At 43.1% G+C, this 20,620-nt stretch overlaps 1 protein-coding gene across 1 annotated transcript in view; it reads right to left on the reverse strand.

Annotated features, from left to right (window-relative positions):
* The window catches only part of LOC106575497 (phospholipid-transporting ATPase ID), a 66,987-nt gene extending 53,933 nt beyond the window's left edge, over positions 1–13,054 (reverse strand). The window contains 2 exon segments of the mRNA XM_082960386.1: positions 8,237–8,304; positions 12,765–13,054. Coding sequence (XP_082816512.1) covers positions 8,237–8,261 — 25 coding nt within the window. The 5' untranslated portion in view covers positions 8,262–8,304; positions 12,765–13,054.
* Positions 13,055–20,620: the final 7,566 nt, after the last annotated feature.

Raw genomic sequence — 20,620 nt, forward strand, 5'->3', positions numbered from 1 at the left:
TGGAAGTGGGTGCCCATCCGAGTGCATTCCGCCGAAGATCAGCAAAGGTAAGTAAATATTTTGAACATATTTTTTGAGATTTGTCGACGTCGTGGTTGTAGGCTAACTGTATAGCTTAGCATTGAAGGCTAAGTTCTGTACTCAGAATATTGAACAATGTGCTTTTTCCGTAAAGTTATTTTGAAATCTGACAAAGTGGTTGCATAAAGGAGTAGATTATCTCTAATTCTTTAAATAATTGTTATACATTTTGTCAACGTTTATGAGTTCTTCTGTAAATTAAATGTGCCTATTGGGGAGAAAACATTTTCTGAACGTCACGCGCCAATGTAAAAATGTGGTTTTTGGATATAAATATAAATATAAAATGCATGTATTGTCTAACATGATGTCCTAGGAGTGTCATCTGATGAAGATTGTCAAAGGTTAGTGCTTAATTTTAGCTGTATATCTGGTTTTGTGATGGCTATCCGTGCTTGGAAAATTGCTTTTTGTTTTTGCTAAGATGCTATGCTAAAATAATCAAATGTTTTGCTTTCACCGTAAAGCCTTTTTGAAATCAGACAATGTGATTGGATTAACGAGTAGCGTATCTTTAAAATGCCGTATAATACTTGAATTTTAATTTTGAGATTATTTTGTTTTGAATTTCGCGCCGGGCTATCTCACTGGTTGTTGTCCAACCAATCCCTTTAGCGGGATTGTATCCTCTAGAGGTTAAATAAAGGTCAAGGCACACACACAAACACACACACACACACACACACACACGCACGCACACACACACACACACACACACACACACACACACACACACACACACACACACACACACACACACACACACACACACACACACACACACACAGAGAAACACACACACACAATGATGGAGATGGGGGACACTGCAGAGAGGTGAGAAATCATGGGATGAGAGGGACTGAATAGTGACACAAACAGATGAGATGTAGAATGGTTTATTCACATAGCAAGGAGATCCTGTCTGTCATCAGTCAGAACACAATAAATCATAAAGATGGAAGCTACAGCACATTTCCCCATCCAATGAACAAACACGCACACACTGCATATAAACAGATGACTGACGTGACAGTGGCAGACAGAAGTACCTGTCCACTTCTTCTTGGTTTTAGCAGCATCTAGTCCTTGTTGTTTCTTCTGTTGCAGTGGAAGAACGATGGGGAACCACTTTTCAGGAATGTCTTTGGGGATAGTCATTCTGACTCTCTTCCTTAACCTAACAGGGACTAACGTAGTTAATCGGCCGATCGGTTTTCCCCGGTTCTGCTGAGCATCTTGCGCAGAGACAGACAGATGCTCCGGGAGCTGCACCGAACACACTCAGTCCAGTCCTGTCCCGTCTGCGTCTCCGGTTATAGATTAGGAGCGTCTCATACCATTACCGCTTCTCTCCCCCTCCCCCTCTCACCCGCTCTCTCTCTCACGTCTCTCTCTCTCTCTCTGCTGCAGAACCGCTGAGGTCATTGGCTGTGATGCTGTGCTGCCAGCTCCACTCTCTCTGTGATGCTGTAAGCGGTGCCTTCATGTCACTATTAATGAGATGCTGACGGTGCCGTTACCGCACCGTAAATGACTGGAACCTGCAGCATCTTCATCAGAGCCTGTCGCCAAGTCTAATGATGGAACGTTGTGTTTCTTTTCAACAGGCTAAAGACCAAGTGTTTGAATGTAGGGGGCATCACAATGTTATGCCATAGAACCTTTAGGCTACATGACTCTGATTCCACTGATTAACTTTAGTAATGTTAAATAACATTACACGACTCTGATTCCGCTGATTAACTTTAGTAATGTTAAATAACATTACACCACTCTGATTCCGCTGATTAACTTTAGTAATGTTAAATAACATTACACCACTCTGATTCCACTGATTAACTTTAGTAATGTTAAATAACATTACACCACTCTGATTCCGCGGATTAACTTTAGTAATGTTAAATAACATTACACCACTCTGATTCCGCTGATTAACTTTAGTAATGTTAAATAACATTACACGACTCTGATTCCACTGATTAACTTTAGTAATGTTAAATAACATTACACCACTCTGATTCCACTGATTAACTTTAGTAATGTTAAATAACATTACACGACTCTGATTCCGCTGATTAACTTTAGTAATGTTAAATAACATTACACGACTCTGATTCCGCTGATTAACTTTAGTAATGTTAAATAACATTACACGACTCTGATTCCGCTGATTAACTTTAGTAATGTTAAATAACATTACACGACTCTGATTCCACTGATTAACTTTAGTAATGTTAAATAACATTACACCACTCTGATTCCACTGATTAACTTTAGTAATGTTAAATAACATTACACGACTCTGATTCCGCTGATTAACTTTAGTAATGTTAAATAACATTACACCACTCTGATTCCGCTGATTAACTTTAGTAATGTTAAATAACATTACACGACTCTGATTCCACTGATTAACTTTAGTAATGTTAAATAACATTACACCACTCTGATTCCACTGATTAACTTTAGTAATGTTAAATAACATTACACGACTCTGATTCCGCTGATTAACTTTAGTAATGTTAAATAACATTACACCACTCTGATTCCGCTGATTAACTTTAGTAATGTTAAATAACATTACACCACTCTGATTCCACTGATTAACTTTAGTAATGTTAAATAACATTACACGACTCTGATTCCACTGATTAACTTTAGTAATGTTAAATAACATTACACCACTCTGATTCCACTGATTAACTTTAGTAATGTTAAATAACATTACACGACTCTGATTCCACTGATTAACTTTAGTAATGTTAAATAACATTACACGACTCTGATTCCACTGATTAACTTTAGTAATGTTAAATAACATTACACCACTCTGATTCCACTGATTAACTTTAGTAATGTTAAATAACATTACACCACTCTGATTCCACTGATTAACTTTAGTAATGTTAAATAACATTACACCACTCTGATTCCACTGATTAACTTTAGTAATGTTAAATAACATTACACCACTCTGATTCCGCTGATTAACTTTAGTAATGTTAAATAACATTACACCACTCTGATTCCACTGATTAACTTTAGTAATGTTAAATAACATTACAGACTCTGTTTCCACTGATTAACTTTAGTAATGTTAAATAACATTACAACACTCTGATTCTGCTGATTAACTTTAGTAATGTTAAATAACATTACAGACTCTGATTCCACTGATTAACTTTAGTAATGTTAAATAACATTACACGACTCTGATTCCGCTGATTAACTTTAGTAATGTTAAATAACATTACACCACTCTGATTCCACTGATTAACTTTAGTAATGTTAAATAACATTACACGACTCTGATTCCGCTGATTAACTTTAGTAATGTTAAATAACATTACACGACTCTGATTCCACTGATTAACTTTAGTAATGTTAAATAACATTACACGACTCTGATTCCACTGATTAACTTTAGTAATGTTAAATAACATTACACCACTCTGATTCCGCTGATTAACTTTAGTAATGTTAAATAACATTACACCACTCTGATTCCACTGATTAACTTTAGTAATGTTAAATAACATTACACGACTCTGATTCCACTGATTAACTTTAGTAATGTTAAATAACATTACACCACTCTGTTTCCACTGATTAACTTTAGTAATGTTAAATAACATTACAGCGACTCTGATTCCGCTGATTAACTTTAGTAATGTTAAATAACATTACACCACTCTGATTCCGCTGATTAACTTTAGTAATGTTAAATAACATTACACGACTCTGATTCCGCTGATTAACTTTAGTAATGTTAAATAACATTACACGACTCTGATTCCGCTGATTAACTTTAGTAATGTTAAATAACATTACACCACTCTGATTCCACTGATTAACTTTAGTAATGTTAAATAACATTACACCACTCTGATTCCACTGATTAACTTTAGTAATGTTAAATAACATTACACGACTCTGATTCCACTGATTAACTTTAGTAATGTTAAATAACATTACACGACTCTGATTCCGCTGATTAACTTTAGTAATGTTAAATAACATTACACGACTCTGATTCCACTGATTAACTTTAGTAATGTTAAATAACATTACACCACTCTGATTCCACTGATTAACTTTAGTAATGTTAAATAACATTACACGACTCTGATTCCACTGATTAACTTTAGTAATGTTAAATAACATTACACCACTCTGATTCCACTGATTAACTTTAGTAATGTTAAATAACATTACACCACTCTGATTCCACTGATTAACTTTAGTAATGTTAAATAACATTACACCACTCTGATTCCGCTGATTAACTTTAGTAATGTTAAATAACATTACACCACTCTGTTTCCACTGATTAACTTTAGTAATGTTAAATAACATTACACCACTCTGATTCCACTGATTAACTTTAGTAATGTTAAATAACATTACACCACTCTGATTCCACTGATTAACTTTAGTAATGTTAAATAACATTACATGACTCTGATTCCGCTGATTAACTTTAGTAATGTTAAATAACATTACACGACACTGTAATAAAGTGATCATATGATGATATTGGGAATTGGATGCAGTACATCTTCAACGTGCTACTGCATTATTGGGTAGCCTAATCAATTCCTTGGACCTGCCTTCCCTGGCACCAATTACATAAACATTGTCCTCCTCACAATAACACACAGAAGCTGTCTCTGCATTACATAATCACCAAGGCTGTCCGTTTGCAGAGGGTTTGAACCAATAGCAGGCTGTCGTTGATGTTGTCAGGGCAACTGCCTCTGCAGGGGTGTGAGTGAAGCAGGTCACTGCAGGGAGAAACTGGGTGCCATCTTGGATCTAGCCATGAGGAGGGAGATGCAGCTGTGCTGGCATATGGAGCCAAGCTGACTCTCACAGCAGCCCAGTTGCCTGAGAGTTGGTAAGGAATGGGAGAGGAGAGGAGACTGCAGCGGGGATAAAGAGTTCTGGGCACGTGCAGTGTGAGGGGAGTCTCGTGGCATTAGAGGACACATCCAGACTGCTAAACACACACTTCTCTCTGATTTATACACACACATTCACACACACACACACGTGCTGCCACAGATCCATAAAAAGGCTTTTAACATTCCCTCGCTGTTGAACTGTGTCATAAAGTAAACACACACACACATTCGGCAGATGACCTTGGCTTGGTCATGTAATTCCAGAAACAACTTGAATGTGCTTAGAGCCTCTCCAGTACTTACTGTCTGCTTCTCTGACCTACTGTTCTGAATACAGCCTCTACAGTACTTACTGTCTGCTTCTCTGACCTACTGTTCTGAATACAGCCTCTACAGTACTTACTGTCTGCTTCTCTGACCTACTGTTCTGAATACAGCCTCTACAGTACTTACTGTCTGCTTCTCTGACCTACTGTTCTGAATACAGCCTCTCCAGTACTTACTGTCTGCTTCTCTGACCTACTGTTCTGAATACAGCCTCTCCAGTACTTACTGTCTGCTTCTCTGACCTACTGTTCTGAATACAGCCTCTCCAGTACTTACTGTCTGCTTCTCTGACCTACTGTTCTGAATACAGCCTCTACAGTACTTACTGTCTGCTTCTCTGACCTACTGTTCTGAATACAGCCTCTACAGTACTTACTGTCTGCTTCTCTGACCTACTGTTCTGAATACAGCCTCTACAGTACTTAGTGTCTGCTTCTCTGACCTACTGTTCTGAATACAGCCTCTACAGTACTTACTGTCTGCTTCTCTGACCTACTGTTCTGAATACAGCCTCTCCAGTACTTACTGTCTGCTTCTCTGACCTGCTGTTCTGAATACAGCCTCTACAGTACTTACTGTCTGCTTCTCTGACCTACTGTTCTGAATACAGCCTCTACAGTACTTACTGTCTGCTTCTCTGACCTACTGTTCTCAATACAGCCTCTACAGTACTTACTGTCTGCTTCTCTGACCTACTGTTCTGAATACAGCCTCTACAGTACTTACTGTCTGCTTCTCTGACCTACTGTTCTGAATACAGCCTCTCCAGTACTTACTGTCTGCTTCTCTGACCTACTGTTCTGAATACAGCCTCTCCAGTACTTACTGTCTGCTTCTCTGACCTACTGTTCTGAATACAGCCTCTCCAGTACTTACTGTCTGCTTCTCTGACCTACTGTTCTGAATACAGCCTCTACAGTACTTACTGTCTGCTTCTCTGACCTACTGTTCTGAATACAGCCTCTACAGTACTTACTGTCTGTTTCTCTGACCTACTGTTCTGAATACAGCCTCTACAGTACTTACTGTCTGCTTCTCTGACCTACTGTTCTGAATACAGCCTCTACAGTACTTACTGTCTGCTTCTCTGACCTACTGTTCTGAATACAGCCTCTCCAGTACTTACTGTCTGCTTCTCTGACCTACTGTTCTGAATACAGCCTCTACAGTACTTACTGTCTGCTTCTCTGACCTACTGTTCTGAATACAGCCTCTACAGTACTTACTGTCTGCTTCTCTGACCTACTGTTCTCAATACAGCCTCTACAGTACTTACTGTCTGCTTCTCTGACCTACTGTTCTGAATACAGCCTCTACAGTACTTACTGCCTGCTTCTCTGACCTACTGTTCTGAATACAGCCTCTACAGTACTTACTGTCTGCTTCTCTGACCTACTGTTCTGAATACAGCCTCTACAGTACTTACTGTCTGCTTCTCTGACCTACTGTTCTGAATACAGCCTCTACAGTACTTACTGCCTGCTTCTCTGACCTACTGTTCTGAATACAGCCTCTACCAGACTATCACTACTCCAGTCTCCACATGACAGAGACATGAGTCTGCTGCAACACTGTCCAGGAAGTCCAGTCTGATTCTCAGAGACACAACAACATGTGGAGTTGCTACATCCATTTTTGGACTCACAAATGAATCCTATGCCTCATGAGCTTAGTTCAACTGTCGTACCCCATCAGAACCCAGAATATAACTTTGTTTTATCCCAATGTTTGTAAACAATATACATGTAAACAAACACACCTATAATTTTGATAGCATGGATGGTCAGTCCTTGCATCCATACCTCTTTCTATGAATTTGAGAGTGGTTACATTTCTCAAGGCCCGTCCATCAATTTTCAAAACACAGACCATCAAAAAATCGGTGTTTTAAACAATTTCACCTGCGTTTTAAATGGAAAGTCAACAGTGTTTTTCTGCTTCAACAGAGTGATCAGGTACGTGAAGCTATATATTTCATACACAGAAAATACATTAGTACAAAACGTTCGGCAGAAAATAGCTTCCCTGTCATCAGACAACAGAAGTGCAACGCTATTTGGCAGCAGCCACACAAGTAAATGAGCTTACAATGAAAAAGCAACCTATTTTTGGCAAAAACGATGCATGGACATCGTTTTTCTAATTTTTATTTTGTTTTATTTGACCTTTATTTAACTAGGCAAGCCAGTTAAGAACAAATTCTTATTTTCAAAGATGGCCTAGGAACAGTGTCTATCATAGAAAGAATGTAGCCTGCTACATGTCCTGATGTTTTGATTGAAGTTCCTCTTGCATTTGACAGGAGAAAACTAGGCTCCAACGAGACAAGTACCAGAGAAAAGTTCCACCATATCAGTCAGAACACTGTCTGTTGATAGAACGCCTGTTTGTCAATTCTCATCCGAGTGAAGAAGTGCAACTGAAGCACAAAATGAGTCTGATGCTGAGCAGAAATGACAATAAGAAGCATGTTAAATCTGTGTTTTCAAAACGCAACAAGATATTTCTTATCTGTTTTATCTTTTTGTATGCGTTAAAAACGCAGTATTCTGCATTAACGCAACCCCTGGCTTTTTACCAAAACAGAGGCTGGGTGCCGCTTTGCTACTGTTTCAATTAAAGATTGATCCTTTAAAGGAAATGATCATCAGATACTACAAGAAGTACACGTTAGTGATAAGCAACCCTGACTGACTCTCATGTCTCTTGGCTTTAGCTCAGTAGGTTGGGGTTGTTGTGGAGAGGAGGAGGTCAAAGGAGGGTGAAGGGTAGCTGAGGTGGTTTGGTGAACTACTCTAGCAGGATGAGTGTCCTTGTCTGACTCCTGAAGACTCATGGAGCCTGATCTTTAGCTTGGTGGGCTAACACACCACATCAACTACAGCAGAGCAGCTGGGATTAAAGGGTTGGAACAGGTGACTGACCTGGAGGAGGCCTCTCTTTGAACATCTCCACTCTGTTGTTGACCCTCCACTATGGCCCATGGGACTGTCTACAGGAGGAGAGGAGGGGGAGGAGAGGAGAGGAGGGGGGAGAGGAGGAGGAGAAGAAGAGGAGGGGGGAGAGGAGGAGGAGAAGAAGAGGAGGAGGGAGAGGAGGAAGAGGGAGAGAAGGAGGAGCAGAAGAGGAGAGGAGAGGAGGGGGGAGAGGAGGAGAAGCAGAAGCAGAAGAGGAGGGAGAGGAGGAGGAGAAGAAGAGGAGGAGGGAGAGGAGGAGGAGAAGAAGAAGAGGAAAACAAAAGAAAAACAATGTCAACATCCAGGGTATTCAGAGTCAGACATGAGGTAATACACTTAGTGAGGGACCTGAATGATATGGCAGGATTTTGACCCAGACAATGTGAAGTCTGTTGTTCAGACCTCTTATTTGAATGCACTTACTGTGATGTGCATGCAAAGAAAGCGTCCTTATGTTTCAAAAGGAATACTTTGTTGATTTTGAAATGCAAGGACACTATTTCTCAAGGACACTATTTATCAAGGACACTTTATTATATGGGCCTATCTGAGCAGCTTTGCCCTCCACTCTCTTGTGTTCTAAGTGGCTCTGAATAAGAACATGTTAAATGACTATCATGTAAATGTGACTGCTGAGCTGCAGGTGTTACAGTCAGGGTTAGGCCTTGAGAGAAACGGAGAGAGGAACTGATCTCTCCTCCAAGCCAGAGAAACACTCATACTGATAGAGTACGGACACACAGGGGATATGTTTAGAAAAGGGGATCTTTAAACATATCAACTGATCTGCATCCACCAGATGTATGTGAATCTGAAACTAACAAACTGAACTAACCCCAAGAGACCCTTCCTCTCTTACTAGTTTACTGAACTAGTTGGTACGATACACCAGAACACAAATCCAACAGAACATTGAAACAGTAGCAAGTCTAAGGCTCAAGGTAAAAAGGATGTTGCTTGTGAGGTTGAGTTCAGATCAACAGATGACTATCTAAGTAATGAGCTAATTGTGATGAAGGGTAAAGAAGTGTCAGTAAGGTAAAGCATTGGGGAGAGCTAGAGCCAGTCAGTCAGTCAGCCAGCCAGCCAGCCAGCCAGCCAGCCAGCCAGCCAGAGCCAGCCAGCCAGCCAGCCAGCCAGAGCCAGCCAGCCAGCCAGCCAGCCAGCCAGAGCCAGCCAGAGCCAGTCAGTCAGTCAGAGCCAGCCCAGAGCCAGTCAGTCAGCCAGCCAGCCAGCCAGCCAGAGCCAGCCAGTCAGCCAGCCAGTCAGCCAGCCAGCCAGCCAGCCAGCCAGCCAGCCAGCCAGCCAGAGCCAGCCAGCCAGCCAGCCAGCCAGCCAGAGCCAGCCAGAGCCAGTCAGTCAGTCAGCCAGCCAGCCAGAGCCAGCCAGTCAGCCAGCCAGCCAGCCAGCCAGCCAGCCAGAGCCAGCCAGCCAGCCAGCCAGCCAGCCAGAGCCAGCCAGAGCCAGTCAGTCAGCCAGCCAGCCAGCCAGCCAGAGCCAGCCAGTCAGCCAGCCAGTCAGCCAGCCAGCCAGTGTGAGGTCACTATCCCCCGACATCAGACTCCAGGACTATAGTAAGACAGGACTCATAATTCACTGAGATTACATGCCTCTATAACAGACACACACACGCATACGCACTGACGTATGCACAACCCACACACACAGACAGACGTACGCATGCACAACCCACACACACAGAGAAAGGGAGAGAGAGAGAGAGAGAGAGAGAGAGAGAGAGAGAGAGAGAGAAGGAGAGAACAGAACCTGTCCATCTGCGGTAATGAGGAAATGCCATTTAGACATTTCTCATTAACAGTAGGTGTCTGTGAGGCGTTACACTGGCCCTCTGGCTGATAGGTCAGGTACGTCTCCTACAGTGGTTGGTGTTACACCACTGGCATAGAGACATGTTTGGAACTGTTGTTTAGAACTGTTGTTTAGAACTGTTGTTTAGAACTGTTGTTTGGAACTGTTGTTTAGAACTGTTGTTTAGAACTGTTGTTTAGAACTGTTGTTTGGAACTGTTGTTTAGAACTGTTGTTTGGAACTGTTGTTTAGAACTGTTGTTTGGAACTGTTGTTTAGAACTGTTGTTTAGAACTGTTGTTTAGAACTGTTGTTTAGAACTGTTGTTTAGAACTGTTGTTTAGAACTGTTGTTTAGAACTGTTGTTTAGAACTGTTGTTTAGAACTGTTGTTTGGAACTGTTGTTTGGAACTGTTGTTTAGAACTGTTGTTTAGAACTGTTGTTTGGAACTGTTGTTTGGAACTGTTGTTTGGAACTGTTGTTTGGAACTGTTGTTTGGAACTGTTGTTTGGAACTGTTGTTTAGAACTGTTGTTTAGAACTGTTGTTTAGAACTGTTGTTTGGAACTGTTGTTTGGAACTGTTGTTTGGAACTGTTGTTTAGAACTGTTGTTTAGAACTGTTGTTTAGAACTGTTGTTTGGAACTGTTGTTTGGAACTGTTGTTTAGAACTGTTGTTTAGAACTGTTGTTTAGAACTGTTGTTTAGAACTGTTGTTTAGAACTGTTGTTTGGAACTGTTGTTTGGAACTGTTGTTTAGAACTGTTTTGTGTCAAAGCTTTAATACTGTTAAGTGGTCTCCTCATCTCCTTTCCTTCATCTGTACTGATACTGTAAGAAAACAAAGGGTGGATGAAATGATTTCTGTATTTTGATCCCTATGGTTGGGGTTAGGATTAGGGGATGGTAAACTGATCCTAGGTCTGTATCTACAGGCAACGTCTAGGGTTCCAGAGCTGGTAGACTGAGGGAGATGGTGGTTGGGCTTAAATCAATAGTCCACAGAAAGAACTGCTCTCTGAGTGGGACAGATCAGCTTTCAGATACATACACCAGTCTCTATCTCTCTCTCTCTCTGTGTACATTCTGTTCCTCTCTCCCCCATCTCCTATACCTCTCCGTTCATCTCACCAATTCCCTCCATACCTACCTCTCTTTCACCAATCCCCTGTCTCTTTCTGCTCTCTTCTCTCCACTCATAACCTTCCTCCTTTTTCTCCCACTGTATATTTACAGATCAAAACAGGACAAGCGAATGGTTTGGGCTGAGTGCCAGATGAAACAATATGAAATGAACAGAAACTACCAGCCCTCCCTCCCTTTCCCACTCTTCTTTAGGCTCCTTGTATAACCCTGTGGACTGCAGTGCCCTTATGGCGGGCAGGTAGGGCCGGAATGAGGCAGGTAGGGCCGGAATGAGGCAGGCAGGGTTGGAATGAGGCAGGCAGGGCCGGAATGAGGCAGGCAGGGTGGTAGGACCGGAATGAGGCAGGTAGGGCTGGAATGAGGCAGGCAGGGCTGGAATGAGGCAGGCAGGGCTGGAATGAGGCAGGTAGGGCTGGAATGAGGCAGGCAGGGCTGGAATGAGGCAGGCATGGCTGGAATGAGGCAGGTAGGGCTGGAATGAGGCAGGTAGGGCTGGAATGAGGCAGGCAGGGCTGGAATGAGGCAGGCAGGGTGGTAGGACCGGAATGATGCAGGCAGGGCTGGAATGAGGCAGGCAGGGAGGAGGATCCGGAATGAGGCAGGCAGGCAGGGTGGCAGGAGGGCAGGAAGGAGTGGAAGTAGAAGGGCAGGTAGGGGTGCAGGGAAGCAGGGCCAGTATGAGGCAGGCAGGGAGGAGGATCCGGAATGAGGCAGGCAGGCAGGGTGGCAGGAAGGAATGGAAGTAGAAGGACAGGTAGGGATGCAGGGAAGCAGGGCCAGTATGAGGCAGGCAGGGAGGAGGATCCGGAATGAGGCAGGCAGGCAGGGTGGCAGGAAGGAATGGAAGTAGAAGGGCAGGTAGGGGTGCAGGGAAGCAGGGCCAGTATGAGGCAGGCAGGTAGGAGGGCAGATAGGGGAGTGCGTAACACCAGGGACATGCTGAATATCTAATCACATTTCTTGGCTGCTGCTCAGAATTCCGCTCAACTCTCACTGGAGACTGACATATAAGAATTTGAGGATATTAAAGCAACCAATCCCTGCATTACCATGATTCACCTACTGACCCAATATATATAAAAAACACTGCCTAAATAACCAAATTAGATACATAACGTGATATTATTAGCATGTAATAACATAGTTATTAGTTCAAGTCGTTAACAGTATCAATAGCAAAAAAAAATAGTAAAGGGGGTAATAAATCTGACTAGCTAGTTACTATAGCCCTTATAGCATAGCATATGCAAAGTTTATTCAGGAAGAGATTTATACTTGCACAGTCAGTGTAAAGCACAATAACTCAACAAAGGTACCCATAATTATTCACAAGTTATCGAACAAAAGTAGAGCCTAAACAGGTACAAGTTTGTACACAGGTGTGGCAAGAACATTTGAAGTACAGGCAACAATTATAATGCATTGTTAATGGCTAGCTAAATTAGCTCAATCAAAATCTCTGCGAAGTAAACAAAGAACCTGACATTAAATTGTTTAGCTGGCTAGCCTACATTTGTCGACTAGCTGGCTAGGGAACCTACCTTTTCAAGTCCACGCTATGTGCACATTTCTGTCAGCAACATCCAAGTCCTCTCGCTGGGTTCAGGCTGTTATTTGAGTGTTGAGGACACGCCTGCCCTTGTTTGTAAGGCCACGGAGGTAGAGGATACAGGCAGGCACTGTGGATGCGCGGTGCTGATACACAGACATGCTGGCGAGGTGAAAGAGCATTTTGTTCTCCAGACAGGGAGAGAAACAGGAAGGAGGGGCGATGTTTACTTCGACCACCCTCCTACTATAATTTAATCTCATGAGGAAATAGACTATCCTCTTTGTAATCTCAGGGAGATATAAAAACGTTTTTTTTTTTTAATTATTCAACAATTTAGACATCTAGTTATTACAGTTTGGGGAACTTTTGAGGGTTCCTTTTTTGTCACCATAATTTCACAAAACCTCCCGCCTCAATATTGCATTTGAAGGTTGTTATTGAACAACAGCCTTTCAGCCGTGTGCTTTTTATTATTTATCTCATAGCGCCCCCTGCTGTCCCTGGTCGGTAACAGCAACAGACTATATTTTGGGGCGCAACATCAGCACCAAAGCAGCAGCGATTTTTTTCTCCAGCTTTTGATATTCATAGCTACAAATCAAATCAATATTTTATATTTAATTTATTCTGAACTCACAAAACACAGGCCAAAACAATCTCAACACATACACTATACCTTTTGACTACAATGGCCAAAGCTGTACAAATAAGCACTCTCATACAACCATATTCCTCAAACACACACACCTTTCTTCATCATCAAATTACAAATCAATAGGCTACTAAAGCAGGAATCAGGAGAGGGGAAAATGTAGGGATATGTTGACAAGGACAGAAGCAAGGTAGAAGGACGAAATGGAGGAACACGTTTAGGAGAAAGAGAGAACACAGACAGATGGAGAGAGAGAGAGAGAGAGAGAGAGAGAAAGAGAGAGCAGAGGAGGACAGAGAAGATGGCTGACTTTCTCCTCCAGATGGGCAGCTAGAGATTGAGATCGTATGTCCTTGGGGAATGACTTCAGGCCCAATTCCATTGCTTCCAGACCGGGCGCCATCTTGTTCTCCAGACAGAGCCCATCGGACTCCAGTTGCAGTGGTGGGTGGTGCAGCTCAATGAAGAGCTGCTACAGAGCCTCGCCTACCATAGCCCCCAAGAATGGGGCCACCAGGGGCACCCTGAACCAACCCCTGCTAGCACTGAGAGAGAGAGATCAACATATTTCTCCTCAGTAATCAGTTGGTCCATCACAGTCTGTAGATCGAGTATGTCATGAGTAGTGTATTTTCATGCAGATCAATGCCAAAAGGTGGTGGGTGTTGTCTCACCTGAACACCTCTACTCCCCAGCCAGCCAGGTAGGTAAAGACCCGGGGGCCCAGGTCTCTGGCAGGGTTCAGGGGTAGCCACATTTACCCCCCATGGACAGGCCGATGACAAACACAGCCAGCCCGTCATCAGGTGCTCCAGGTGGGCAGGAGCCACACTGTTCCTCTGGTCCCCCAGGGCCAACAAACACACCAGCAGAGTGGCTGTACCTATCACCTGGGAGAGAGGGATTGAGGGAGAGGAGGAGGGGAAAAGGAGAAGAGGAATGGAGGAGAGGGAAAGGGATTTATAGTGACTTTGTGGCTTTGAATTTACTCAATTCTAGATTAGATTGTTATTCTATTCTATTCTATTACAATTGATTCCATTCTGTTCACCTGGTCTACGAAACCGTTCCAGATGCTGAGGTAGTCAGCAGGGTATGTGGCAAAGATCTGGGCTGTGGCAGTGGGACCTGTCACTGTGAGGTTGCCCTGGCAGTAGTTTATAATGGCATCGACCAACATGCAGAGAGACAGAGAGAGAGAGAGTGATGGGAAAGAGAGAGAGAGAGAGAGATAGCGTGATGGGGAGAGAGCGAGAGCATGATGGGGAGAGAGAGAGAGAGAGGGAGAGAGAGAGAGTGATGGGGAGAGAGGGGGAGAGTAAGAGAGAGAGGGGGAGAGAGAGAGAGTGATGGGGAGAGAGACAGACCGAGAGAGCGTGATGGGGGAGAGAGAGAGAGTGATGGGGGAGAGAGAGAGGGAGAGAGAGAGAGGGAGAGAGAGAGGGAGAGAGCGATGGGGGAGAGAGAGAGAGAGGGAGAGAGAGAGAGGGAGAGAGAGAGAGGGAGAGAGCGAGAGGGAGAGAGCGATGGGGGAGAGAGAGAGTGATGAGGGAGAGAGAGAGAGGGAGAGAGAGAGAGGGAGAGAGCGATGGGGGAGAGAGAGAGAGAGGGAGAGAGCGAGAGGGAGAGAGAGAGAGGGAGAGAGCGATGGGGGAGAGAGAGAGAGGGAGAGAGCGATGGGGGAGAGAGAGAGAGGGAGAGAGCGATGGGGGAGAGAGAGAGGGAGAGATAGAGAGGGAGAGAGCGATGGGGGAGCCCTCATGAATGAGCCTATCATCTGGAAGTGTAGAAGGGAAACTTCCTCCAGTGGTGTCTGCCCAACACACACATGCTGATGGACACCGCAGGATTTAACTGGACCCCTAGCAGAGAGAGGACACACACACATCACTATCCCATACACCACAAGACAACATATCCACAACGGTGTCACTCTGTGACGACTGCCGATGTAAAAAGGGCTTTATAAAATACATTTTACATTTTTTTTCAACAATCTACAAAATGGGTTTGATTTTGTAGAGGAAAAAAAAATCTATAAAAAAAAATAAAGAAGTCAATGAAACAATAAAAGCTGCACTGTAAACTAGGTTTCAGTCCTTACTCGACACTCCTCGTGTGATGTACATGTCGAAGGTGGTGGCGAAGACAAAGGCAAAGTTAGCGGACAGGTATCACCCTTTACGTTCCTACTGGTGATGGTTTGGGCCATGGTGCCTACGCCTGTCACACCGTGATCCGTTTCACCTGTCCCTGTGATTGTCTCCACCCCCTCAAGGTGTCGCTTATTTCCCCCAGTGTATTTATCCCTGTGTTTCCTGTCTCTCTGTGCCAGTGTATTTATCCCTGTGTTTCCTGTCTCTCTGTGCCAGTGTATTTATCCCTGTGTTTCCTGTCTCTCTGTGCCAGTGTATTTATCCCTGTGTTTCCTGTCTCTCTGTGCCAGTGTATTTATCCCTGTGTTTCCTGTCTCTCTGTGCCAGTGTATTTATCCCTGTGTTTCCTGTCTCTCTGTGCCAGTGTATTTATCCCTGTGTTTCCTGTCTCTCTGTGCCAGTGTATTTATCCTGTGTTTCCTGTCTCTCTGTGCCAGTGTATTTATTCTGTGTTTCCTGTCTCTCTGTGCCAGTTCGTCTTGAACGTTTCCAAGTCAACCAGCGTTTTTCCCGTTCTCCTGCTTTTTGCATTTCTCCTTTTTCTAGTCCTCCTGGTTTTGACCCTTGCCTGTTTCTGGACTTTGTACCCGCCTGCCTGACCATTCTGCCTGCCTTGACCACGAGCCTGTCTGCCACTCTGTACCTCCTGGACTCTGAACAGGTTTTGACCTTTTGCCTGTCCACAACCATTCTCTTGCCTACTCCTTTTGGATGAATTAAGCACTGTAAGACTCCAACCATCTGCCTCCTGTGTCTGCATCTGAATCTCGCCTTGTGTCATGATAACGCCAAACAACTGGACAGACACAACACAACATCCCAGGACCATAAAGCATGAAAAATAAAGTAAAATGGCTGTGGTTGATGGTTACGGTCAGGTTACATACAGCAGAGGTGTTCTCACGACCATGATGTAGATTCCCATACACTCTGCTAGACGTTCTCTGAAGAGAGGCTTCATGTTAGAGCTCAACCAGCCTCAAGCCTTCTCCATCTCTCTCTCACACACCAACACACACCGCCTGGGATACTTAATACTGAGACCACAACACCGACCCTGCGCCCACTTACACACACTAAGACTGCAGCACTGACTCCACGCTGAGATGTCCCAGACAAGCTCACACACAATGCTAATACAACAGTGACGCTGCACACACTTCCAGGAGGACTGACTGAAACGACACTGATACTTTAACACTGACACTACTGCACTGAGACACAAGCAGGTGCAACTATCACTACCAAAGATGCACTAAAAACCTGATGGGTTTAGAACTGCTACAGCTCTCTACCTGAACAGATTCACCTCTGAAGGCTAAACAGAATAAATAAAGTGATGAAATGAATAGATAAAATGCAGAGCAACACGAACCCCTGAGTGCTGTAATGCGAGGTTCCAGCACGTTCTCTGATGTAGTCAGAGGGCGACGTCAACATCTAAAACACACTAAACCATGGATGCTCCACACACACTCAGACAAAAACACACACACACTTGTCCTTCTCACACTGTCTACAGGCAATGCCAAAAAAGTCAACTTTCCAAAATGTCCAGTATTTCCAGTGAGAGAGGGAGCGATATGCTTGGATGTGACGGAAATCTCCTTTTGAAGACCAGAGGTCAAATGATACAATGTGTTACTTGCCCTGGAGAGAGGGAAAGATGGGGTGGAAAGGGAGACAGAGAGAAAGAGAGAGAGAGAATTTGGGTGGAAACACAACCTTTCATGAACGATGAAGCAATAGTTGTGAGGGAAGAGAAACAACTGACGTCATTATCAGTGTGAGTAGGTCATTGTGAAGAGGGTAAACACTCTCACTGTAGGTCACATGTCACCACATCCCTGGTTGACCCCCCCATGGACTCTACAAAGTATCGAAAGTGTTCCACAGGGATGCTGGCCCATGTTGACTCCAATGCTTCACACGGTTGTGTCAAGTGGGCTGGATGTCCTTTGTGTGGTGGACCATTCTTGATACACTCGGGTAACTGTTGAGTGTCAAAAACCCAGCAGCGTTGCAGTTCTTGACACAAATAGGTGAGACTGGCACCTATTGTCACACCCGTTCAAAGGCACTTAAATCTTTTGTCTTGCACAGTCACCCTTTGAATGGCACACACACAATCTATGTCTCAATTGTCTCAAGGTTTACAAATCCTTCTTTAACTTGTCTCAAGTGGATTTTCCAAGTGAGATAAAAACAGTATCATAGCTTTCCCCTGGATTCAACTGGCCAGTCTATATCATGGAAAGAGCATGTATTCATAATGTTATGTACACTCAGTGTAGGTCCAAGGTGTATCGGAAATATTTTTGCTATTTTCACAACCATAATTATGGGCACAGTAGCTGGCAGTGGCGCGAAAAGGCTGGGTTTTGAGTTGTGGGTGTGTCAAGGATCCGAACGTACTCCATGGCTAAATGTGGGGTTGCTTCAAGTTGTGTATTTAGGGTCTTTTATTTAGGGTCTTCGAATCAACTCCAATTGGAATGGTAGTCTAGTTCCATGTTATACTCTAGTTTGTTAAATAGTCTGCACCATATTTGTAATATGTTGAACATGTTTGCAGTCCACATTGTTGCAATTGCATTGCTTCAATATGGAAATACATTGTTAAACGTAGGCTATAGGGGCTGGGCCTACTGTAAATTGTAGTCTGGACATGGACATGCCAAACATAGTCAATAACCAAGATTAAATTCAGAAGGCTATTGATAAGGCCTAAAATGACAGTGTATAATTAGAATCAAATTGCAATTGCAATAAAAACAAAAGAACAACATGTTCCAAATATAGGCTGTCTAAATACAGTTACAGGCACCATTAATGCTCCCGGTGAGCATATAATACAGACAAGACAAATTAGACTATGGAGGGTTTTACGCACATCCAAACTTTTGACAGGAGCTGGACAAATATTCAATATATTGAGAAAGGGGGAACATCCACTCACCTTTATACTGCTAGCAAATATAATGTTTTATAAACATCATGGAACCATCTTACAGATCCTTACATTTTACATTTAGCAGACGCTCTTATCCAGAGCGACTTACAGGAACAATTAGGGTTAAGTGCCTTGCTCAAGGGCACATTGACAGATTTTTCACCTACAGTGAGGGAAAAAAGTATTTGATCCCCTGCTGATTTTCTACGTTTTCCCACTGACAAAGAAATGATCAGTCTCTAATTTTAATGGTAGGTTTATTTGAACAGTGAGAGACAGAATAACAACAACAAATAATCCAGAAAAACGCACGTCAAAAATGTTATAAATTGATTTGTAAAAAAGGGACACCCCTTTACGTATTCCTGACCCGGTCTCCAATCATTTATACAACATGACACCACCCCAAAATGATATTTGCACTTCTCCAGAAATGGCAGACTAAATTACATTGCATTCGAGCAATGTAGGCCTATCTTTTCACCATAAACCCATGGATGGTTAATCTTTAAAATAAAAGTTTTTTAAACCAACAACAATATTTCGAAATAGCTTATCTTGTTCCATGGCACTGTGTGCATGCGTAGGCCTTCCCTGTGGCTCAGTTGGTAGAGCATGGTGTTTGCAATGGCAGCATGGTGTGTGCAACGCCAGGGTTGTGGGTTAGATTCCCACGGGGGGCCAGTACAAAAACAAAAACAAAAAAAACGAAACAAAAAAAATATGCATGAAATAAAATGTATGAAATGTATGCATTCACTACTGTAAGTTGCTATGGATAAGAGCGTCTGCTAAAAATGACTAAAATGTAAAAAAAAAAAAAAACATTTGATTTGCGGGTAATATTCGCTAGTCTATAGAAAATACTAGGCTTCTGTCAATTGCTGAAGATAGAGCCCTGTACATCTATCTACCCTTTAAACTAGATCCATTAGCCACAAGCAGCACAAACACAGACCCATGGCCGCATGCATGCAGAAGCCCTAAATGTGCTAATAGAAAAGGCCTCAACTCCAGAAATGTATATACACAGGTTTATAATTACTCATTCATAATTATTCCACAGATGAACTTCATGTTTTGTGCATGCAATATAAGGTGCTTATGAAATAACAGGAAACGATTATACTCAGGTGTTATTGGCATAAGTGCAACCATTAGATTTTCACACAGTAATAAAATTATAGTAAAATAATCATCATTTTGGTGGGGTTTTTTTCTGCCGCGCATTTCGATCATTCCACCTCCATAGGCAAATATAGCACCTTCTCACACCACATGTGAATTCATTGTCACGTGTTGTCACGTCCTGACCATAGAAAGCTGTTATTTTCTATGGTAGAGTAGGTCAGGGCGTGACAGGGGGTTTTCTAGTTGTTATTTTCTATGTGGGGTTCTAGTTTAGTTTTTCTATGTTTGGTGATTGGTATGATTCCCAATTAGAGGCAGCTGGTAATCGTTGTCTCTAATTGGGGATCATACTTAAGTAGCTTGTTTTTCACTTGGGGTTTATGGGATATTGTTTATGTATAGTTGCATTGTAGTCACGGTTCATCTATTCTTTATTTGTTTTTGTATTTGCATTACGTTTCACTTTATAATAAATTATGTGGAACGCTACTCATGCTGCGCCTTGGTCCGATCATTCTAACGAACGTGACAGAATATCCCATCCGACCAGGACCAAGCAGCGTGACCAGGTGAAGGAGTCCTGGACTTGGGAGGAGATTCTGGCTGGGAAGGGATCCTGGACTTGGGAAGAAATCCTGGCAGGAAAGGATCGCCTTCCATGGCGGGAGACGCAAGCGGTGAAGGAAGGACAGCGATGACGACAAGGTTCGCGGCCACGACACAAGCCCAAGAAGCAACCTCAAAATATTTTTTGGGGGGTGCACATGGGTTGGTCGGCGAGTCGGAGAGCGAGGAGGAATATTGGGGTGAGTCAGAGTCCATTGAGGAGTTATTGGATAAATTGGAGGAGAGTGAACAGAGGGGAGATTTAGAGACTTTCGAGGAATTGTTGGTTAAATTGGAGGAGAGTGAAGAGAGAGAGCTGTTGGTTTGGCGTAGTGTGCACGGCATTC

The sequence above is a fragment of the Salmo salar genome, chromosome 02 (assembly GCF_965601325.2).
Source record: "Salmo salar chromosome 02, fSalSal1, whole genome shotgun sequence".
Taxonomy (NCBI): Eukaryota; Metazoa; Chordata; class Actinopteri; order Salmoniformes; family Salmonidae; genus Salmo; species Salmo salar.